This window comes from Hippocampus zosterae, chromosome 8 (assembly GCF_025434085.1).
Source record: "Hippocampus zosterae strain Florida chromosome 8, ASM2543408v3, whole genome shotgun sequence".
Taxonomy (NCBI): domain Eukaryota; kingdom Metazoa; phylum Chordata; class Actinopteri; order Syngnathiformes; family Syngnathidae; genus Hippocampus; species Hippocampus zosterae.
The window spans coordinates 23,033,401-23,057,037 of NC_067458.1; the positions used below are offsets into that span (position 1 = coordinate 23,033,401).

The following is a 23,637-nucleotide window of genomic DNA, read 5'->3' on the forward strand; positions in this document are numbered from 1 at the left end:
TTACGAGAATTACATTTTTCATGGCGCCCTGAAACGGCCAACTAAAACTAATACAAAATAGCCATTGATTTCCTGTTGACTTCCATGCATGCGTCGTTGAAACGGTATACAGACATGGCCACCCAATTTCACATCCATTAGTGAGGATGCCCCCCCCCCCGGCTGTCTGTCTGACTTTCTGTTCGATAAATTTCATGGTGTCGGGTGCAATTTTTAAAAAAAAAACTCTTTGGACGTATAGCATGAACTCGGAGAAGGCCACAAGTCTCCGCTTCAGTTCAGGATGTGGTCCCGCCATCCCGGATGTTACAGCCACCCGAGTTCTTTTAGTCTTTCGGACCCAGGCAGGAGGGCGGGAAGGGTCCGGCCTGGGTTTTTTCCATCCGCTATGCTGTGCTGCTATTGGAACAGGGTGTGCTCTGCGTGCTGCCGATGCTGTGGCCGGCGCTGCTGTTCTCTGAAGCAGGCGGACACTTTTGGACCTCCTTGGTCATGTCTTCCGTCGCTGCCACCGTAGCAGTCCCTCCTGGAAGCAATAACGGGAACACAGAATTTTAATCTCGCACAAATAACAACCAAGAAATGACAATCGACAATCAAAGGGACTGAAAAAGAAACATTTACGTTAGCTTTAGCCAGGGAACATGACCACTGTAGTTGACAAAGTTACGCTTAACCTCAGCAGTGCAGTCGTTTTAGCATGACCAGTCTTACGCATTAGCGTTAGCCAGCTATCACCACTATAGTGCACCTCTATTTTACATTCAAAGATTTAGCCCGGGTAGCACGACCATTCTACTTTACACAATTAGTGTCAATCAACAGAGTTATTTTCTTTATTTGTGAAAAAGATCTTGTGTTACATGGTCATCTCTAGCTTTAGCCAGCTAGCACAACAAAAGAGAATCTCTGTTTTTCATTCACGGTTAGTCAGACAACCACACTGCACCTATTTTATATCCAAAAAGTGAGTGTTTTTATCATCGTAATGCTCCAGATCTCGGATCGCACGTTCTCCTCATGTAGTCAGAAGCAAACAGTAACTGACGTTAGCATGTGAGCGTCAGCCTGCGAGCATGACATGGCATCCACTAGTGCTGCTATTAAACGCAAATGTTTTCATGACATCACCGCTGCGTGTTTGGACTGCTTGCCACATAGTCTAACAAAAAGTGTTTAAAAAAAAAAGAAAAGAAAAGAAAAAAAGAGATTTTGTTAAGCACTTAATGAGCAAAGTGTCAAACATTCAGCATATTGAAAGCTGAAGACCTTGTATGGTGTCCAGCTGAGATGGAGTAAAAAAAAAAAAAATGAAGCATAAGGCGTTTATGTCTGGGAGAGGGGGGGGGATGCTCACTTGCTCTGTTTTGCTGCTTGAACACTCAAAAAGCCAGGAGGATATTTTTAGGTGGGATCAATATTGCCTTGTAAGGTCATTTCACGCAAGATGAATGAAAAATGTTGTCTTCTTGCACCTGTGCCTTGTCCACAGTCACTGTTCCTAATTTATTGTCCCAGACTGGATGCTAGCTTTCATTTTTTTTTTAAAAACCTGTCCTATTCAACAGAGAAAACAACAACAGTAAAACAAAATCTCACAATGTCAAAAAGGTCGCAAATAAGATGAGATGGGACAGAACAGGACAAGGTGCGATGAGCGAAGACAAGGGCAAGCGGTAAAAAAGCATGTGATGTTGGGATGTACAAGATGCAAGTCATAAAGAGGAGAGGGCAGTAAAACAAAATGGGAAGAAGCAGTAAATAGGACAGGATGGGAAAGGACAGAAGTCCTGGGCAAGGAACTAAACTCTTTCAGGATTGGACTTGAATGGCTTTGTAATCCAGACCACTGACCCATCAAGTTTTCCGAAAGTATTGAAGTGCATTCAAGAGAATTGTTCCCAAGCAAAGGTTAACATTTAAATGTTAACCAGTATTGTGATAGAGCAACAGCCACGTGGGGGACAGACCAATAGCATGAATTAAGATAAGATAAGATAAGATATCCTTTATTCGTCCCACACTGGGGAAATTTACAGCCTCCAGCAGCAAGAATGTATGTAGAAAGAAGAAAGAGAAAAAAAACAACAAACATCTTTCAATTAAATACAATATGAACACAAATGGATAAATCGCAGTACTATTTACGATTTTCCTTCACATCATTTAATTATTATTATTATTATGATTGTTATTTTTTATTCATCAGCCTGACAGCAGTCGGTAGGAACGAGCGTCGGTATCTCTCCTTCTTGCGGCGCGGGTGTAACAGTCTCTGGCTGAAGGAGCTACCAAGTGCTGTCAGGGCGGGCTGGTGGGGGGTGGGAGGGACTGGCCATCATAGCTTTTAGCTTAGTTAGCATCCTTATGTTGTCCACCTCCTCCAGAGTGTCAAGGGAGCAATAAAAACAAGGATATGGCACAGGGCAGCACAGGCCAGGTCAAATATTATTACTTTTTTTTTTTTTGGTCATCCAAAACAGTGATTTGAGTCAACAGAAGTCTCCCCTCTCTGCCTGCGACCGTCATGAGAACAAGCGCGATTGCACTATCAACCTCTCCCTTCCTGGTCAAGGGTCCTGGGGGTGACACAGGAAGAAGAAGATCTTGGCATGAAGTTTTTTCCTGCGGGAGCTCACGCAATCCAAAACGGGAGCGGGGGGGGGGGATTTCCATGCGGAGAATATCGCTGACAACATTCAAAGGCAGGAAAGACGAGCTGGGCCCTCGCCGCCGCGCTAACAGGAAGTCGTTGCGGCGCGTGTTATTGTGCGCCGCAGGATGTTTGGCCGCATTTCTGCCACTCCTCGCATTCCTCGCGCGAGCTTCTGTTTTCCTTAAGAGCACTCCTCACCTGTGTGCGAGTAGATGAACCAAAGCGCTCCTGTCAGCAGAGCGCCGATGGCGAAGGCGGCAAAGGCGATCCCCACCACCGTCGGCGTGTCTAGTAGGTGCGCCGCCGTGTCTGAAAAAGCAAAATTGGATGAGTAAGAAATTTGGCTTATCGTCGCCCTTTTTTATGCGAGGTTGTCAATGCATGTGTGTGCACGTTCCACTTGAGAGTTTTAAAAAGAAACTCACTTTTGTGAGTGGGGTCATCGGGGCCTGCTTGTGACGGTGTATCTGGAAAAGAGATGTTTATTAATATATATGCAGCGTATAAATATATGACTTAAAAAAAGTAAAAGTAAGTAAAAAACATCGCAAAACAAAAACAGAAAAATATAAAAAAAATGTATTAAAATACACAAATATTTATAATACAGGAAAAAAATTACAAAATGATTTAAACACGTGAATGTATCCAAAAACATACAAAAAAAAATCTATAAACAAAAAAAATTAACAAAATAAGTGAGAATAGTGGCGGCCCGGTAGTCCAGTGGTTAGCACGTCGGCTTCACAGTGCAGAGCTACCGGGTTCGATTCCAGCTCCGGCCTCCCTGTGTGGAGTTTGCATGTTCTCCCCGGGCCTGCGTGGGTTTTCTCCGGGTGCTCCGGTTTCCTCCCACATTCCAAAAACATTGTCCCTAAGGTGTGAGTGTGAGTGCGAATGGTTGTTCGTCTCTGCGTGCCCTGCGATTGGCTGGCAACCGGTTCAGGGTGTCCCCCCGCCTACTGCCCGAAGTCGGCTGGGACAGGCTCCAGCACCCCCCGCGACCCTAGTGAGGATCAAGCGGCTCGGATGATGAATGAATGAATGAATAAGTGAGAATAAAGTTGTCCAATGGCGGCCCGGTAGTCCAGTGGTTAGCACATCGGCTTCACAGTGCAGAGGTACCGGGTTCGATTCCAGCTCCGGCCTCCCTGTGTGGAGTTTGCATGTTCTCCCTGGGCCTGCGTGGGTTTTCTCCGGGTCCTCCGGTTTCCTCCCACATTCCAAAAACATGCATGGCAGGCTGATTGAACACTCTAAATTGTCCCTAGGTGTGAGTGTGAGTGCGAATGGTTGTTCGTCTCTGTGTGCCCTGCGATTGGCTGGCAACCGGTTCAGGGTGTCCCCCCGCCTACTGCCCGAAGTCGGCTGGGACAGGCTCCAGCACCCCCCGCGACCCTAGTGAGGATCAAGCGGCTCGGATGATGAATGAATGAATGAATAAGTGAGAATAAAGTTGTCCAATGTGATCCGTTGAGCTAATGTTCTCACAGGGTGATATGCCCGCTGCTGATGAAGCTCTTTTTGGAATGTGCTGTCGGGGTCTTGAGCGATGAACCTCGGCGCTTTGGCCATAATGTGGCCTGGCGCGGGTCCAAGTTTCGCCAGAGCACAATGGCCGCTATTGTTAGACGTTGTGTTTTTCATTAGGCCAGAGAGAGAGAGAGAGAGAGAGAGCCCATTACAGGTCATCACTGGAGGACGCCTTGGCTCGCATCAACAGCACAACCCGGGTTATCTGTTCCCTGCAGCCTTGGAATGCGAGCCTCGCAAATGTTCCAGTGTTCAACGGACTGCATCGAGTCGGGTATGTCAAAAGGGCCATGTGCTTGTTTTTTGTGGGGGCGGGAGGGGGGTATGGATAGTCATCAAACTTTGCTGACATACTCCGCCCACTTGCATTGGCAAAATAAAAAAAAAAAGAAAAAGTTTTGTCCATCTGTCTAGTATAGCTGGTTTGATTTTTGGAGGGGCCCTTGAAACGCCAAAGAGGACCCCACAAAAGCCACCTCAAACCAAAAATGCAGACCTGTTTGTTTTCGTTCACGGCTTCTTGAGACTTTTTGGTGGGTCTACTCATGACACGCATGCTTCCCAAATGTCATGCTGCTAAGTCAAACTGGCTTGAGGGGGAGGGGGGGGGGCTACATTTTCAAAAGTATTTCACAGGACAGGTTTGTGGGTTCAAGGACTCCTGGAAATAAACAAATTTAGCCTAAAATGGCCGATTCAACGCAAAATGGCAGACTTCCTGTATATTTGAACCCTTGGCTTCTTGAATTATTTTTTCATGGGCTTACTCATGAGAGACGCGCTTCCCAAATTTCATGCTCCAAAGTGAAACTTGCTTTGGGGGATGAAAATTTCTTTTATTTTTATTTGGGTCACCATTTTGTTGTAAATATTCCTACATTGCGCAACTCCCTGACGGCACTGTATGATCATCTTGGTATGCGACTTGTGATTGGAGGAGAACCAGGAAGTGAACGCTACACTGTCATCGGATGTCTCTCTGCGCTGGTGGGGACTAAAGCCTGACACAATGGGGGCCCCTTTTTCCAGCTAGCTTAGCGTCATGCTCACCACAGCGTCTTCCCGAGTGCTCCGCGGGACTGAAATGCCGGCCCGTCCAACGTCAACACTGACACCACCACTCCGAGACGGCGGAAAAATACAAATGTCGTAAATTCGCCAATGTCGGTAGGCGGCGTTCCTCCGGGTTTCTGCTCACGCTACGAGACTTCCTTCATGGAAAGCTTGGCGACTAACACGTCGTATAATTAGATTTTTTTTTTATACAGTCTGCAAGAGAGCAAGAAACTGAAAGACATTCGACTACCTTTGGCCAACATAGCAACGGCTAAAGCTCACGTCAATACATCTCGCTGCACTTTTTAACGTTTTTAGAAGATTGGTTTCCAATGTCAGATCGAGTGCCTTATTGACTGGGAGTTCTTTCCAAGACCGCTTGAGTAAAGCTGGGTGAAAGTAAAGGCGCAGTAGTGGAGTAAAGCAGAGCAAACCAGCGTAAAGGGAAGCAAAGTAGAGTAAAAAAAACCAGAGTGAGTTGAAGCAAATGAAGCAGACTCAAGGAGAGCAATTGTAAAGCAGGTTAAAGGAGGGCAAAATTGAGAATTAAAGAATGGCAAGTGAAGTAAAGAAAAAAGGCAGAGTCAAGTTCATTCATTCATTCATCTTCCGTACCGCTTGATCCTCACTAGGGTCGCGGGGGGTGCTGGAGCCCATCCCAGCCGTCTCCGGGCAGTAGGCGGGGGACACCCTGAATCGGTTGCCAGCCAATCGCAGGGCACACAGAGACGAACAACCATCCACGCTCACACTCACACTCACACCTAGGGACAATTTAGAGCGTCCAATCAGCCTGCCATGCATGTTTTTGGAATGTGGGAGGAAACCGGAGCACCCGGAGAAAACCCACACAAGCCCGAGGAGAACATGCAAACTCCACACAGGGAGGCCGCAGCTGGAATCGAACCGACACCTCTGCACTGTGAAGCCGACGTGCTAACCACTGGACTACCGGGCCGCCCGCAGAGTCAAGTTGCATGAAGTAAAGCAAAAGTGAACCAAAGTAGAGTAAAATCAAAGTAAAGGAAAGTTACGTAAGACTAAAGTAGATGAAGGGATGTAAAGGGAGAGTGAAATGAAGCAACGTCAGGTCTCGTGAAGTAAAGCCAACTAAAGTAGCGTCAAGCAATGTAGAATAATGGCAAAGCATTAAAGCAAAGCACAGCAAAATTTATGCCGATCCAAGTAAAAAGTAGAGCAAAGCAAAGTAAATGTCAGGACAAAAAAAAAAAAAAAGTTATGTGCAAAATAGTGTGAAGAAGATATACGTAGCGTCGAGTCAGTGGTGGTAGTGGGGGGTGGAGCTTGCTCGTGACATCATCCTATGGACACCTCCAAAAGGTGATGGCTATTACATGAGGTGTGTGTGTGTGTGTGTGTGCGCGCGCGAGGGGGGGTCAGGATAATCCCCTGACGGAGTTGGATGACTGGCTAAATAAGGAGTGATCCTTCAAGGACTAACGTGCACACTCTGACCGCGTGCACACACTGGAGTGGATGGGTGAGGGGGGAATGACGGGTGTGGAGGGAGGAAAGGAGGGGGGAAGGGGGTCAAGCCGAAGCCGCTAAGTGAAAACAACTGGAGCTTAGTGCTCGTATGACTCCTTTTTCCAGCTCTCCCTCATCCAGCAGCCAAAAGCTGGGCCTCAGCCACACACACACACACACACACACGCACACACACACACACACACGATTGTGTACAACTGGTTGATGTAAACAGGCAGATGATGACGCGTAATGAGGAGCAGATGTACGGGAGGTGACATTCGCCGACGTGTGACTTCACTTCTGACTTCACACTGAGCTTATCACTCACACGCTGCACGCGTACGTGAGATTCGACTGCCTAAGAAAAGCACCGGTAGGTAATTAAACATACAATAACTATAAGTACATTTCACTGACATATGGATTCCGGCCTGTGACAGTCGAATACAGTCAAGCAGAGTAAAAAGTGGAGGAGTTAAGCAATGCAAAGCAGTAAAAGTACAGCAAAAGTATACGTGCAGACCAGACCGGAGTAAAGTGAAAGTAGAGTAAAGCACAGGAAAGCAAAAGCAATGTAGTTTGGCGTAAAAGTACAATGAAGCAAGAGTAGAAGCAAAGAAGCACAAAGTAAAGGTAGTGTCAACAAGACAAGATAGAAGTCAGGCAAAGTAGCGTCAAGTAAAAGTACAGTAAAAACAAAGTCAAGAAAATGAAATCAGTGGGAAGCAAAAATGCATTCAAGTAAAGTAAAAGTAGGATAAAGGAGTTTTCTCCGCAGGGTGTCCGGGCTCTCCCTTAGAGATAAGGTGAGAAGCTCGGTCATCCGGGAGGGGCTCAGAGTCAAGCCGCTTCTCCTCCACATCGAGAGGAGCCAGATGAGGTGGCTTGGGCATCTGATTCGGATGCCTCCGGAGCGCCTCCCTGGTGAGGTGTTCCGGGCATGTCCCACCGGGAGGAGACCCCGAGGAAGACCCAGGACACGCTGGAGAACCCAACATGTACAGTTTAGGCACACAGATGAGGTGGCTTGGGCATCTGATTCGGATGCCTCCGGAGCGCCTCCCTGGTGAGGTGTTCCGGGCATGTCCCACCGGGAGGAGACCCCGAGGAAGACCCAGGACACGCTGGAGAGACTATGTCACCCAGCTGGCCTGGGAACGTCTCGGGATCCCCCGGGGAGAGCTGGAAGAAGTAGCTAGGGAGAGGGAAGTCTGGGCTTCCCTGCTAAAGCTGTTGCCCCCGCGACCCGGCCCCGGATAAGCGGTAGATGATGGATGGATGGATGGATGGATGGACCAAAAGTACAGCAAAGTAAAAGCAGTAGTAGAGGACGGTAAATCAGACGAGAGTTAAGTCAACATAAAAGTACAGTAATGCGACATAAAGTAGAAGTGGACAAAAGCCGAGAAAAGTAGCCCGAAGTGAAGCAGCTGCAGGAAAAGTACAAGAAAGCAAAAAAAAGTACAAGTTGAGTCACATTAAGCAACGCATAAAGTAACAAAGTACAGTAAAGCAGAGTAAAAGTATCCTCAGCAGAATCAAGCCAACGTAGAGTCGCAGAGAGCCAAGTATCGCGGAAAGGGAAGACAAATTAAAAAAAAGCCAAAGTGAAGTCACGGACGACAACATGTACTTTTACTTTACACATGTACCGAAAAACATTTGGTACAAGTTCAAAAGACTTTCAAAGGAGCTTCTAGTGCACCTTTTGTAGAGGAATACCTTTTGAAATCATCACAACTACCCCCCCCCCCCCCCAATTAGCACCCCGGACGGCGCTCCTGTCGCGTTAGCATCCTGACCTGTCACGTGGGGTGGGTGGTTCCCGTCCAGGATCAGCAGAGCTTTGCTGCTGGTCCTGGCGCTCATCATCATGTCCAGGATGTCTCCTACTTTCAAGGAGTCGCACGCCAAGCTCGCGTCCACGCACTGACCAAAAGAACAAAAACAAAAAACGGGAAAAGAGTTGACAATCAAACCAGAGCATTCGGGAGTAACACTTTTCACGCGGGCACAAATTTACGCAGAAACTTGACTTTCGAAGCCAACCAACCGATACCATGTTTGACCACCGGGGGGCGTCAGGGAGCGTACCGGTGCTAGATGAGGATCGGTGTCTGCGCACGGCGCCATCTTGCAGTGCAGGAAGAGCCTCGACGCGTTCAAGTCGGACTTGAAGGTGAAGCTGAAGCTCTTCTTGTCCTTCTGCGCGTCTTGACGGAAGCGCAGCGAGTCGTCGGTGGGACAAACCGTCTCGATGAGCGCGTAGGGCGACTCCACTTTGGGGTTGGCGTCGGGGGAAACGAAGCACGACAGGATGTTGAAGCCCACGTCCGCGTTGTCCGACGTTGACGTGATCTGAAAAACGTCAAATATTTGCGTCCCCTAAAACTTATGGTCCCGCCTCCTCGGTCAAAACTTGAGCTTCGAGTTCAAAATGTCAGAGCATAAATTTTGCCCACAATTTCAATCTGATCTCTAAACTTGGTACGTACGCTCAAGGCCAGCAAAGGCCCCGGTGAACTCATCAGAGTCGCGTTGAAGCGAAAAGAGCTCAAGAAACAAAAGAGGCCCTTTTTCCTGCGAGCGCGCCTTGCGTGCTCGGGGGGGGTCGGCTCTCAGCACGCCGCCACTTCTGACAGCGAAGAAGCTGGCGGCGAACACACACAGCTCTTTTGTTAGCTCCCGCTGATAGCGTCATGAATCGCCGCTTCAAAAGGCCAGCGTGAGCCACCTCCCATGACCTTCTCCGAGTAGCGGTAAATATTTGCGTGGATACAAGAAAGTGAACCGATGAAGCGGCGGTGGCCAAGTCCAAATACTTAGTTACTGCAGTTACTTGGCTTCAAGCACTTTGAATGAAGTTCACTTGTTCGAACTGTTTGCACGGGAGAAAAGCGAATGTTGAAAAGAAAAAGCAGATGATGTCCTTTTGAGGTAATATGCACGAACCCGTGTTGTTGACTTGGGAATACGAGCAAAGTAGTTCTACCATATGTACTATGTTGGACCCCTGCTATTTGTGGGCGATGAAGACCACAACATTTCTGAATGATTCATGCTCATTGTAATTGCCATGATTTTTTATCACTGCTTTTTCCCCGGGAGGAAAAAAAAAAAAATGGGGCCGTGTCAAAAAAAGTATCAGGAATAAATGTTATGAAATAAAAATGTTGATGTTTTGGTGAGACGGGAATGGATTCATGGCACTTGCACTCATTTCAATGGGCAATGTTGATTTGAAATGTGAATGAACAAATTACACTTGTACACCAAAAACAAAAAAATAGGGCCTGACGGATATGGATTTTTTTTTTTAGGCCGATACCAATTCTGATATTTGTCAGAACGAAATTCCGCGGGCAGATGAATCCACTAAATTATTTAAAGAAAGATCTTAAAAAATATAAGAATTTATAGGGCAACCCGGTGGCCCAGTGGTTAGCGCGTCGACCTCACAATGCAGAGGTCGTGGGTTTTCTCCGGGTGCGGATTTTTTTTTTTAGGCCGATACCAATTCTGATATTTGTCAGAACGAAGTTCCGCGGGCAGATGAATCCACTAAATCATTTACAGAAAGATCTTAAAAAATATAAGAATTTATAGGGCAACCCGGTGACCCAGTGGTTAGCGCGTTGACCTCACAATGCAGAGGTCGTGGGTTTTCTCCGGGTGCGGATTTTTTTTTTAGGCCGATACCAATTCTGATATTTGTCAGAACGAAATTCCGCGGGCAGATGAATCCACTAAATCATTCAAAGAAAGATCTTAAAAAATATAAGAATTTATAGGGCAAACCGGTGGCCCAGTGGTTAGCGCGTCGACCTCACAATGCAGAGGTCGTGGGTTTTCTCCGGGTGCGGATTTTTTTTTAGGTCGATACCAATTCTGATATTTGGCAGAACGAAATTCCGCGGGCTGATGAATCCACTAAATCATTTACAGAAAGATCTTACAAAATATAAGAATTTTATGCTCCGCTTTCCTCCCACATTCCAAAAACACGCACGACAGGTTAATGCGTTAACCACCTCTTCGGGGAGGGCGAAAGTGACCCCGGCGAGAAAAGAGATGTGCACAAACCTCCACGAAAACCCGCTGGTTGTGCAAGACGGTGTTGAAGGCCTGGCGGGACGGCTGGTTAGTGGGCGGCGCGTCGTACAGATCCATGCTAAATGTTATGTTGACGGGTCGGGCTGCACCGCTTCCCGGGACCTTCTTGGGCGCCGCCGCCGCCGGGACTTTCTTGCTTTCCCGTCGGTACGTGCAGTTGAACTGGGAGGAGACAAGACAAACATCAGATCAGATTTGTGTTGATCCAGCAAGATTCTTGAACAACAACATTCTTTAAGTTCCCGAGAAAAGGTAAACATGACCCAAAAATGGTCACTTTGAACCAAAATGCCTGACTTTCCATGCCTTGTAAATTTCCCCAGTGTGGGACGAATAAAGGATATCTTATCTCATCTTTGAGGGATCCCCAAAATGATCAAAAGGACCCAAAAAATGGCCACTTGAAAAAGACATGGCTCACTTCTTGTGTCGCTTAAGCCTGGCTTCCTTCAACTTTTTTTGTGGGTCTGCTCATTATCATCAGGCCTACTTAATTTCATTCATTCATTCATTCATTCATCTTCCAAGCCGCTTGATCCTCACTAGGGTCGCGGGGGGTGCTGGAGCCTATCCCAGCTGTCTCCGGGCAGTAGGCGGGGGACACCCTGAATCGGTTGCCAGCCAATCGCAGGGCACACAGAGACGAACAACCATTCGCACTCACACTCACACCTAGGGACAATTTAGAGTGTTCAATCAGCCTGCCACGCATGTTTTTGGAATGTGGGAGGAAACCGGAGCACCCGGAGAAAACCCACGCAGGCCCGGGGAGAACATGCAAACTCCACACAGGGAGGCCGGAGCTGGAATCGAACCCGGTACCTCTGCACTGTGAAGCCCACGTGCTAACCACTGGACTACCGGGCCGCCCCCCACTTAATTTCATGTAGCTAAGTGAAACAGTTTTTTTGTGGCTGAATATTCCAAACCATCCAGAGGACAAGTTCACACCCTTGAAGGACACCAAAAAAGGACAAAATTGAGCCTAAAACGGCTGCTTCAAACGCAAAATGCACGATTTTCTCCCCCCCAAAATTCCAGTGGGGTGTCTTCAAGTCAATCTTGTTTACCAATATAGGAGGACATTTACATGGCTTAAGACTAATAACAACCCGCACAGAGTTGTTGTTGAGTAGTCCAATACCGTTACGCTTGACATCTGATCTCTGGGCGGGAATCTTTCCAGGTCCAAAGTCCCCCTGGGGAAGAGGACTTCTCCTGATTCCTGGTCCTCGTACTCCAACGGCCCGCCGCTCCCGTCCTTTGACTCGCTGTGACTTATCAGGACCTGACAGAAAGAAAAAAAAATGTATAGTCTCTATTAGCCTGGTGAGCCTTCAATCAGTCAAAACTATCCATCCGTCGATTCACGTTCCCCTGCTTATCTGAGGTCAGGTCAGTCAAAAACTGAAATAAAAATAAACTGATGATAAATGAGCATCACACACGAGCCACATTGAGGAATTTGTCAGTTTCCTGTTGCACTGAACGCCCCCAGAGGAGGTCATGTGGGATCCACGGAGTGACAATTCATCTCTTTTGGAGGAGGGTCGATAGTTCATCCCGGCGCTACACAAAAGCGACACTTGGACGCAAGCCCAGATTGTTAAAATTGCAGTCAGACAGGCGGACGGACGGCGAGCAGGATGAGCAAACAAGATAACAGAGGTCAAACCTCGCAAACACACAAGAGTTCATGATGCATCCTAAGATGAGTTTTTTGAACGCAAAAGTCCTTCAAAAAGTGCACATTTTCTAATATAAAATCAATTCTGGATTCTTAAAAGATAAATTTTTACTCCCCAATTCATTGTCTTGGATTTTTTTTTTTCACCAAAAACTATAATAATAATAAAAGACTGCATTTTATATGTGTAAAAAAAATCTCAATATCTTTCTTGTAAAAGTTATTTTTTCTTGAAAAAATATGCAAATTAAAAAAAAACACAATTTGGATAACTCAAAAGATAAATACTTTTTTTCCCTCAAAAATAACATTTCATAACAATAAATAAAAGGAGGGGCGGCCTGGTAGTCCAGTGGTTAGCACGTCGGCTTCACAGTGCAGAGGTACCGGGTTCGATTCCAGCTCCGGCCTCCCTGTGTGGAGTTTGCATGTTCTGCCCGGGCCTGCGTGGGTTTTCTCCGGGTGCTCCGGTTTCCTCCCACATTCCAAAAACATGCGTGGCAGGCTGATTGAACACTCTAAATTGTCCCTAGGTGTGAGTGTGAGTGCGAATGGTTGCTCGTTTCTGTGTGCCCTGCGATTGGCTGGCAACCGATTCAGGGTGTCCCCCGCCTACTGCCCGAAGACAGCTGGGATAGTCTCCTGCACCCCCCGCTACCCTAGTGAGGATCAACCGGCTCGGAAGATGAATGAATGAATGAATAAATAAAAGGAGTCAGCTAACTTCCTTCTCATGAATTTATTGAACAAACAACCAAAAGTAAACTCACTGTGTTGATGTGAAGGGCGTTGGACGTTCCCAGCAGGGGGTACACGGTGGTCTGGCACCCGTTGAGCGGCGTCTCCAATGTGTAGTGGGTGGCGTTGACCGCCGCTTTGCATTGTGGGTCTTGAAGCGTCAGGTTGGCGTGCGCAAATCCATTGGCCTAATTCCACGACAACAACAATTAGCATTTTGTTTTCGGGACATGTACCTAATAAAGAGTCCAGTGAAGTTCCACACTCACTTGGAGGCTCTCCTTGCTGATGCTGACCACCATCTTGGTGTCGCGACACTGCACGGCGAGCCCCACGCTGAGGACGGCCCGGTGCTCTTCTGGCTCCGGCTTCTCCCAGGGACGCTCGTCCAGCAAGGAGGGCGGCAGATGTTGGGGCAGGCCATCCGACACGGGCGGAAAGAATGGGAACGGCAGGTCGGAGCGGCGCGTAGAGACCCCGCCGCGTCCACCGGGGGGCGGCCCGGAATCCCGTAGGATGGACAGCTCCGGGGGTAGCATGCTCTGCGCGTAGTCCGGCACGTCTGGAAACGCAAGTTTCATTAATTTCGTCACTCCATTGAAATGCTTTGACAGGCTGTCAGTCAGTTCGAGCCAACTGCTGCGTGCTCATTGCAAGAGTTCATTCATTCATTCATCTTCCGAGCCGCTTGATCCTCACTAGGGTCGCGGGGGGTGCTGGAGCCTATCCCAGCTGTCTTCGGGCAGTAGGCGGGGGACACCCTGAATCGGTTGCCAGCCAATCGCAGGGCACACATAGACGAACAACCATTCGCATTCACACTCACACCTAGGGACAATTCAGAGCGTCCAATCAGCCTGCCACGCTTGTTTTTGGAATGTGGGAGGAAACCGGAGCACCCGGAGAAAACCCACGCAGGCCCGGGGAGAACATGCAAACTCCACACAGGGAGGCCGGAGCTGGAATCGAACCCGGTACCTCTGCACTATGAAGCCAACGTGCTAACCACTGGCCCCATTGCAAGAGTTGTCGTTTTATATTGCTCAAGAAACACAAAGTAACCCCCCCCCCCAAAAAAACCCCTCAAATCTACCATTTTCAGAAATCGAATGTCTTATACAAATCTAATGTCCATCCATCCATCCATCCATTTTCTGGACCGCTTAATCCTCACTAGGGTCGCGGGGGGTGCTGGAGCCTATCCCAGCCGTCTCCGGGCAGTAGGCGGGGGACACCCTGAATCGGTTGCCAGCCAATCGCAGGGCACACAGAGACGAACAACTATTCGCACTCACACTCACACCTAGGGACAATTTAGAGCGTCCAATCAGCCTGCCACGCTTGTTTTTGGAATGTGGGAGGAAACCGGAGCACCCGGAGAAAACCCACGCAGGCCCGGGGAGAACATGCAAACTCCACACAGGGAGGCCGGAGTTGGAATCGAACCCGGTACCTCTGCACTGTGAAGCCCACGTGCTAACCACTGGACTACCGGGCCGCCACAAATCTAATGTATCATATCAAATTTTCTGCATGCACCATATTTACATATTTGATTATCTATAAAACTCGAATGTACATATCTAAGGTTCAAAAGAAATCAAACGTATATTTATCGTTCGATACAACTTAAATGTATATATTTTATACATTTTTAACCTTATGAGGCCAGGATCCAACTTGTTACCTTGCGGTTTGAGCCACACGTTGAAGTTGTTGGCCACGGGCGTGTTGGTGTAGGTGGTGACTGGGCCGTAGTGGTGCTCCTCGGCCCACTGGATCAGCGCTTGCGGCCCGGACGGTAAGCGCTGCTTGGGGGATTTGGACACTTGCATCAGCCTCTCCGTACCTGAACTGATGCTGATGGTGTCGGAAGCCTGCGTGGCAAAAAATTTAAAAAAAATTCTCCTTAAATTCCACTCAGCACTTTTTCCCCAACCTCCAATTTCAGGTCGTTTCCTCCCATAGAAATGAATTAAAATGCCATTAATTCGTTCCAGACCCTTGTATGTAAAAGAGAATGCAATGAAAACGACTTGTTTGATAAAGTTTAATTACTATTTATACGGTCATATTCATTCATGTCCCGGCAAGTGCCGTCATGAGCTGGAGTCTGGTTGGCCGCGAGTGAGTATCTGAGTGTGAGTGGTGGCCAACAGCAGTTTTTTTGGTTTTGCATGTTTGTCTATCTTTTGGATTTGTGTGTTTAATGAATGGCAGGAAGCGCATCGGCGACTGCGCATGGGGGCATTTTTAATGAGGGTGGGTTTCTCACCACAACAATGAGCTTGCCCACAACATTGTGGGACTTGATGACCCAGTTGACCGACTTGATACATTTGAGCAGCAGGACCACGTCACGGTGGAGCGGGGCGTCGTCCTCCAGTGGACGTAGCTCCACGATCACCTCCACCTGGAAAGCACTAGACAACCACGGGGCGCTCTATTATGAAATGTGCTACACCAATCGAATGGAGCGTCTGGACACTTCTAAACTAGCGTAGTTGATGGTCTATACAACCTTAATGGCACTTATAATCTCAATATTTTGTGTATAAATGTCTAATGAACCATTGTTTTACATCATTATGGATATTTTCTATTCATATTTAATGTACCATAATTACATGATGAATGTTCGAATTGATTGTACGTCTCGGCATCCAAGCATGTACAGTCGATGTGTTTGGTGTGTTCACCTGCTGGAGTTGGGTGCCTGGAGCTCGATGATGTGGACCTCCTGGTCGTGCTGGGACGCTGAGAGGACGCAACCTTTGGAGGCTTGAGGCTCCACGTAGCCGCCGAGGTAGTTCAAGGACAGGAACTTGTTGTCGATCTTGCAGGTGTTGGAGAAGAGAGGATCTGAGGAAAGAGATGTCGCTTAGTCCATGTTCACGCTCTGTTCGTGTGAGTGTGTTTCCGTGTGTGTGTGTGTGTCTTTGCAGAGGTTTTTTTGGGTCAGAAGGAGCAAGGATAGCATCTGGTACATATTTGGTCCTCTCCACTTTTTTCTCCAGGTTGACATTCGACCAGGACTTGCCCAAGCTTTGGTTTGACGTGAAGCGCTAAAGACAACAAACCTTGTTGTGTTTTCAGCATCAAAGAGCCACTGAAGAGAGCATGAAGGGTTTTTGAACTCCTCCTCGGTGCAGTGAGATGAACGATTCCTTATTTGGCAAAATAAACCTTGCGTGAATTTACCGTTGCGTCTTGTGACTAAAATGAGGCATAGATGCCCATGTTGAAGCAATACTCCCGAGCTTTATGGTGACGATCCCTCCAAGCGCAATGACGAAAACCTGAATTATTTACAATGTAGCATTGATCATCTGTTGAGTGTATGCGGTTCAAATGTCGTCGCAGTTAGACAAAATGTGCAGAATGGGTTTCTCTTTTAAAAGACCCCTGGAGATGCTAAAATGTATTCTATAATGGCCGCTTCAAACCAAAATGGATAACGTCTCGTGAGTCTTGGCTTCTGAGAGGTTTTTTTTGTGGGTCTTCTTATAGATATGCCTCCACAATTTTATGCTGCTGAGTAAAAGTAGCTTTGGGAGGTGAATTAAAAATTGTAGTTACCTTGCAAATGTCCACTTCAAACCAAAATGTGTGTTCTGTGTCGTTTTATCATTAGTTGGCGTGGGTTCCCCAAAATTTTTTGAATGCCTTCTCAAGATGGACATTACTACCAAATTTCATGTCGCTAAGTGAAGCTGGTTTTGGGGGCTGAAATTACATAAGTTTGTCCTTCAAACCAAAATGGCTGACCTCCTTTTGCCCTTTGGCTTCTTAAGAGTTTTTGTGGGCCTAGTCAGGATGGACACACACCTAAATTTTATGCTGCTGAGTAAAAGTAGCTTTGGGAGGTGAATTAAAAATTGTAGTTACCTTGCAAATGTCCACTTCAAACCAAAATGTGTGTTCTGTGTCGTTTTTAGGGCGTGGGTTCCCCAAACTTTTTTGAATGCCTTCTCAAGATGGACATTACTACCAAATTTCATGTCGCTAAGTGAAGCTGGTTTTGGGGGCTGAATGAAAGAAAAAAGAAAAAGAGCTTGATTACATAAGTTTGTCCTTCAAACCAAAATGGCTGACCTCCTTTTGCCCTTTGGCTTCTTAAGAGTTTTTGTGGGCCTAGTCAGGATGGACACACACCTAAATTTTATGCTGCTGAGTAAAAGTAGCTTTGCGAGGTGAATTAAAAATTGCAGTTACCTTGCAAATGTCCACTTCAAACCAAAATGTGTGTTCTGTGTCGCTTTTAGGGCGTGGGTTCCCCAAACTTTTTTGAATGCCTTCTCAAGATGGACATTACTACCAAATTTCATGTCGCTAAGTGAAGCTGGTTTTGGGGGTTGAATGGAAGAAAAAAGAAAAAGAGCTTGATTACATAAGTTTGTCCTTCAAACCAAAATGGCTGACCTCCTTTTGCCCTTTGGCTTCTTAAGAGTTTTTGTGGGCCTAGTCAGGACGGACACACACCTAAATTTCATGCTGCTAAATGTAAGTTTAACCACTTCAAACCAAAATGTCTACCTACTTTGACCTCGTGGGCGTGGCTTTTTAAAACTTTTCCTTTTTTTTTTTTTTTGTGTGGGTCTACTCACGGTAGACAAGCCGATCAAACTTCACACGGCATGCCTCGGCCTTCAAAAAAAGAATTCAGGAAGCCTGCAGGCATGCGTTGCGGAATGTTGGGAATTTCACCTTCTCCGACTTTGATGTAGATATCTTGAGTCATCCTGAGCTCGGAAAAGGAGGTGACGGCCCCGTACATCTTCTGGGCCCAGCCGAGGAGGTGCTCGTTGCCGTGGGGAAGCAGGAGCTCCTTTTGGACCTGACAGGAGAGTGAGAAGTTTCCCGGCTGGAAGCGAACCTCCGAGCCCATGGGTACCTGAAGGTGGGAAGAAAACACACACACACCGTGTTACAGGTACCACAAATACTTCAGTCAATATGAACACAGGGGGAGCTTAAAAATAAAGCACTGTGAAGTTTTCGGATGTAAAAAAAAAAAAAATCCTGCACAGAGTAAAAACAAACCCGACCCCCCCCCAAAAAAAATAAAAAAACACAACAAGCTGCAGTTTCAGAAATAACATGATGGAAATATTCCGTTTGTCATTTATTGGAGCCGGGCCCGGATGGGTTTCATTTGATCGAGATAAACATCGTTCATTTGTTCAAACATCACTCTCCAAAGCAGCCCGCTGCATCCTTTTCATCTCGCGGCGAGCCCAGCGTCACATTCCGAGAAGACAAACACGACGGGGATGAGAAATCTTCCTCGGAAGTTTCTCTTTGAGGTTTCTTACATCCCGCTAAGAGCTGAAATTGCTTCAAATCGGCAATTGTTTACAAAATACACCGATTGAGCTTGATATTGATACAACTACATCGACTGTATGTTGTGTTCAGTCAAATCTCTTAGATCAGGGGTGTCCAAACTTTTTGCCAAGGGGGCCAGATTTTATGTGGTAAAATGTCGGGGGGCCGACCTTGGCTGACATTCTTTACATTGAACAACAATATTGTTCAACAAATTTTAGTAAGCCAGTCTGTTTCACATTTCCATTTTTATTTTAATTTCAACAATCTTGAAACAGAATTTCTTTTGGTTGTATCACCATGACTTTTCAATAGTCACAAAACCTTTGACTCGAACAACAGGGAAATGAACAAGCAATACACATATCCACAACTGCAAGGATCATTTGAAATATGACATATCAGTCAATATAAACACGGAGTGATGTCTTGTTAACTCGTGAGTGATGCCCTCTAGTGTCTAAATGCTATTACTCATTTAGTGAATGCTATTACTCATTTAGCCACTAGAGGGAAGCAGTACTCTATGAAACATCACTCACCAGTCTACGAGACCTCAGTCAATGCAACACGTGTTCCATTGCGCCCAACCTGCGGGCCAGGCGGCACTGATTTTATGAGAGGGGCCGAGGGCCGGATGAAATTCGACCGCGGGCCGGATTTGGCCCGCGGGCCGGACTTTGGACATGCCTGTCTTAGATGATCTTTGATGGCAGGTAACGTAACGTTTGGTCCGACACGCGTCGCCGTCTCGTAATGATTAAAAACACATCAGATACGATGGAAATTTTTAATGTGCGTCTGCGCGAAACCATTCGAGTTTATCAGTTAATTTGAGGGAATAAGGCTGTAATTAGTTGGAATTAAAGCGGGAGGGGGGGGGGCGAAATTAAAGCGGGAGGGGGGGGGGGGCGAGGGGGCCAAATGAACGCCAAATCAGCCGCAGGCTTTTCCAACCTCAGGAATTTGACGTAGCAAAGCCAAGGAAGTATTTTACACACACATTCCCTCACTCTCTCTCGCTTTTGGCCACTGAACGACCCAAGCCGACGGACTAATGGGACCCGAAATGTTGGGAAGCGTGGCGGGCAAACTTACGGTTAGTTGCACTCGAGTAAGCTTCATAAATGGGCTCTACTGTACGATCGAGCGCCATGTTGATACAAGCAATAAGGACTTGCAACGATTAAAAATGGCAGCAGGGTGGAAAAAGTGCATAGCACTCGCAGAGGTAGTCAGGGTTTGAATTTTGGACCAATGCAACCAATTTCGTTGTCACTGATGTTTGAAAATTATTGAAACATCAAAGACCGGCTTGAATGTTTTTTTTACATTTTCAAGTCTTTCATAGATGTAAATGTATTTTTGACAATTAAGCAGTCTTGATTCAGTGTGTTTTGAAAACATTCATTCATTCATTCATCTTCCGAGCCGTTTGATCCTCACTAGGGTCGCGGGGGGTGCTGGAGCCTATCCCAGCTGTCTCCGGGCAGTAGGCGGGGGACACCCTGAACCGGTTGCCAGCCAATCGCAGGGCACACAGAGACGAACAACCATTCGCACTCACACTCACACCTAGGGACAATTTTAGAGCGTCCAATCAGCCTGCCATGCATGTTTTTGGAATGTGGGAGGAAACCGGAGCACCCGGAGAAAACCCACGCAGGCCCGGGGAGAACATGCAAACTCCACACAGGGAGGCCGGAGCTGGAATCGAACCCGGTACCTCTGCACTGTGAAGCCGGCGTGCTAACCACTGGACTACCGGGCCGCCCTGTTTTGAAAACATCAACGTATATTTTTGATGAACTATGCACATATTAAAGAAGTACTGTACATTCGATGAACCTAATGTACAGACAGTATACAGGACTATTAAATAGGACTTAGGTTATGTATTGGAGTGTACATGTCAAAGAAAATTAGGGCAGCATGTCATTATTTGAAAATTTGATTCTTATCTGTTGATTAACTGATGGACTGGATGAAAAAAACAATTACTCGTTCACAACAAAAATGTACATTTTCCGATCAATGTCAGAGACAACTTTCGATGACCCGCACCTAATTTTGGTAAACAGAAAATGTAATGTTTGAAGAACCATTCATTCATTCATTCATCTTCCGAACCGCTTGATCCTCACTAGGGTCGCGGAGGGTGCTGGAGCCTATCCCAGTGGTCTCCGGGCAGTAGGCGGGGGACACCCTGAATCGGTTGCCAGCCAATCGCAGGGCACACAGAGACGAACAACCATTCGCACTCACACTCACGCCTAGGGACAATTTAGAGTGTTCAATCAGCCTGCCACGCACGTTTTTGGAATGTGGGAGGAAACCGGAGCACCCGGAGAAAACCCACGCAGACCCGGGGAGAACATGCAAACTCCACACAGGGAGGCCGGAGCTGGAATCGAACCCGGTACCTCTGCACTGTGAAGCCAACGTGCTAACCACTGGACTACCGGGCCGCCTGTTTGAAGAACCAAACGTGCAAATTTGTCAAGAACAATGGTGAATTGTTTTGAAATTGTCTTTGAAGGGAAGAAAACTCGCTACTCCGCATAAATGCCCCCCCCCCTAAAAAGCGGCACGCTACGCAATAGCAGATGAACGCTAGCACGCGAATCCAATCCGACTGCAGACGGAACACAAAGCCATGTGTTCCAGTATTAACGAATGCTGTCTCCAATAAAAACCCGAACGCGTCTGCGTTGCATTATTTCCGTCATTACAACGACAGCAAATCCAAGAGTCCGACCGATCCAAACCAAACGTCTTGGCCGACAAACAATGGGCGGCGCGAGCCAGCGGTGAAAAATAAATAAAATGAAATGACAAAGAGTTTATTCCATCAAGACTCTCACAACCTCCTCCCACCTCAACGCAACAAAGGAGTCGGTCGCACAAGTCAACAAGGCCGACTGGGTTCCTGTCAGCGCTCGCTGATTGACGGCCAATGCTGGAGAGGACGTGTTTTACAACTAAAGCCCCACTTGGGCCTGTTTTTCAAGAAAGTGAAAAACACAGAGCGACATGGCCAACAGCAACAGCGCTCGGCCTGTGAAGCGTTTCCAAAGGCCCCGCCGAACTGGATGCCGAACGGCGATTCGTGGACGTCCAGGAAAAAAAAAAAAAAAAAATATCCCGGTCGAAAAATCGTCTACTTTCCTGACCGTTTTGCTCAACGCGCTCACCGTCGAAACTTCTTAACGACACCTCCAGGGGCTTTGTACTCAAAGCTATCATGCTAACGAGTGGTTAGTGCATCGACCTCACAGTGCAGAGGTCGTAGGTTCGATTCCAGCTCCAGCTTTTCCTGTGTCAAGTTTGCATGTTCTCCCCTTGCCTGCGTGGGTTTTCTCCGGGTACTCCGCTTTCCTCCCACATTTCAAAACACTCAAAATTGTCCCTAGGTGTGAGTGTGAGCGCGGATGGTTGTTCGTCTCTGGGTGCCCTGCGATTGGCTGGCAATCAGTTCAGGGTTGTCCCCCGCCTACTGCCCGAAGACAGGTGGGATAGGCACCAACACACCCGCGACCCTCGTGAGGAGAAGCGGATTAGAAAATGAAAGGATGGATGGATGGATTTTCTACTCATTCTCCAATTTCCTTCTCAGATTTTTCACTCGCAACAGGATTCACTTGAGTTACGATTAGAGAGAACGGGAGTCATTTTCACCGGGATGGGAGGAGAACTAATTTATTTTATTTTTTTAAACGATGGTTCGATGGGACATGAGTGAAAATCCACTCCTGTGTCACCCTCTAGTGGCCATCTGGAATATGTCTGTAATTTTCCGACCGACGGGGGTATTTCCTGGCCCGTCGAACTGCCTGACAGCTGTCAGTCAGCCCCGCCCCTCCCCTATTTTATTCATTCATTCATCTTCCGAGCCGCTTGATCCTCACTAGGGTCGCGGGGGGGTGCTGGAGCCTCTCCCAGCTGTCTTCGGGCAGTAGGCGGGGGACACCCTGAATCGGTTGCCAGCCAATCGCAGGGCACACAGAAACGAACAACCATTCGCAATCAGACTCACTCCTAGGGACAATTTAGAGTGTTCAATCAGCCTGCCATGCATATTTTTGGAATGTGGGAGGAAAGCGGAGCACCCGTAGAAAACCCACGCAGGCCCGGGGAGAACATGCAAACTCCACACAGGGAGGTCGGAGCTGGAATCGAACCCGGTACCTCTGCACTGTGAAGCCGACGTGCTAACCACTGGACTACCGGGCCGCCTCCCCTATTTTAATTGCCGTCAAAAGATTTGATGAGCAGAGAGCTCACGAGCGACAAGCCGTCTCGTCGCGTTCACGTTGAAGCGGTGTTAGAAATGCACATGTGCGTAATTAGCTTTTTTTCACACTTCCCCACCCCCGCAGACGTTATGAAATGGTTAAATCGTGAAATAGCGCTGCTGCGGGCTGCGCTTGTGTAAGAATCTCGAAGGATGTGTCACAGCCACAAGAAGCCAAGAAGACGTCAAGCATCTGGGATCCGTTGTTTCTTTTCACTGGCAAACAATGTGTGAGTCACCATCGTTAGCGACTCATCACCATGAACTTTTTTATTATTTTTTTAAAATTCAAATTAACATCTCCGGCGTGGCAACTGTAACCCAAAGTCGAACGAGACGGAGACAACAGTTTCAAACGGCAAGATAGCCGTTTGCGCCTCTCCAAGACGGCCTTCAGCTGCTTTTTCGTCCGTCATCGCTGCCGATTCGGCGTTGACGCCTGAACGATAGCCGGCTGGTCGCGCCACAAAAATACGCCGACGCTTGCGAGCGCGGCAGCAGATGAGTGACAGCTTTCATCTGCATCGAATGCACCCACATACATTAAACTCTATATTTTTTTTTTACAACAGATAAAAATTATAAAGCAATTATGTCAATTTTTTCTTTTTTTTTAAAAGAAATTATTGATTAGGGCAGATTGATGGGGAATATTTTAACACTACAAAAGAAACAACCCCTCCACCGAATACGATTTATAAAAATTTCTCTGGCTTCATGTTTCTTGCTAAGATACCAAAA

General features: G+C 47.2%; 1 protein-coding gene across 1 annotated transcript in view; it reads right to left on the reverse strand.

Annotated features, from left to right (window-relative positions):
- Window positions 1–220: 220 nt before the first annotated feature.
- The window catches only part of tgfbr3 (transforming growth factor, beta receptor III), a 54,975-nt gene continuing 31,558 nt past the window's right edge, over window positions 221–23,637 (reverse strand). Inside the window, exons 5-17 of the mRNA XM_052073851.1 lie at window positions 17,982–18,168; window positions 15,974–16,136; window positions 15,550–15,697; window positions 14,962–15,151; window positions 13,544–13,836; window positions 13,307–13,462; window positions 11,994–12,137; window positions 10,820–11,011; window positions 8,831–9,094; window positions 8,539–8,665; window positions 3,082–3,123; window positions 2,855–2,965; window positions 221–526 (exon numbers count right to left, since the gene is read on the reverse strand). Of these exons, the coding sequence (XP_051929811.1) occupies window positions 387–526; window positions 2,855–2,965; window positions 3,082–3,123; window positions 8,539–8,665; window positions 8,831–9,094; window positions 10,820–11,011; window positions 11,994–12,137; window positions 13,307–13,462; window positions 13,544–13,836; window positions 14,962–15,151; window positions 15,550–15,697; window positions 15,974–16,136; window positions 17,982–18,168 (2,157 nt within the window). The 3' untranslated portion in view covers window positions 221–386. The remainder of the gene's footprint in view (window positions 527–2,854; window positions 2,966–3,081; window positions 3,124–8,538; window positions 8,666–8,830; window positions 9,095–10,819; window positions 11,012–11,993; window positions 12,138–13,306; window positions 13,463–13,543; window positions 13,837–14,961; window positions 15,152–15,549; window positions 15,698–15,973; window positions 16,137–17,981; window positions 18,169–23,637) is intronic.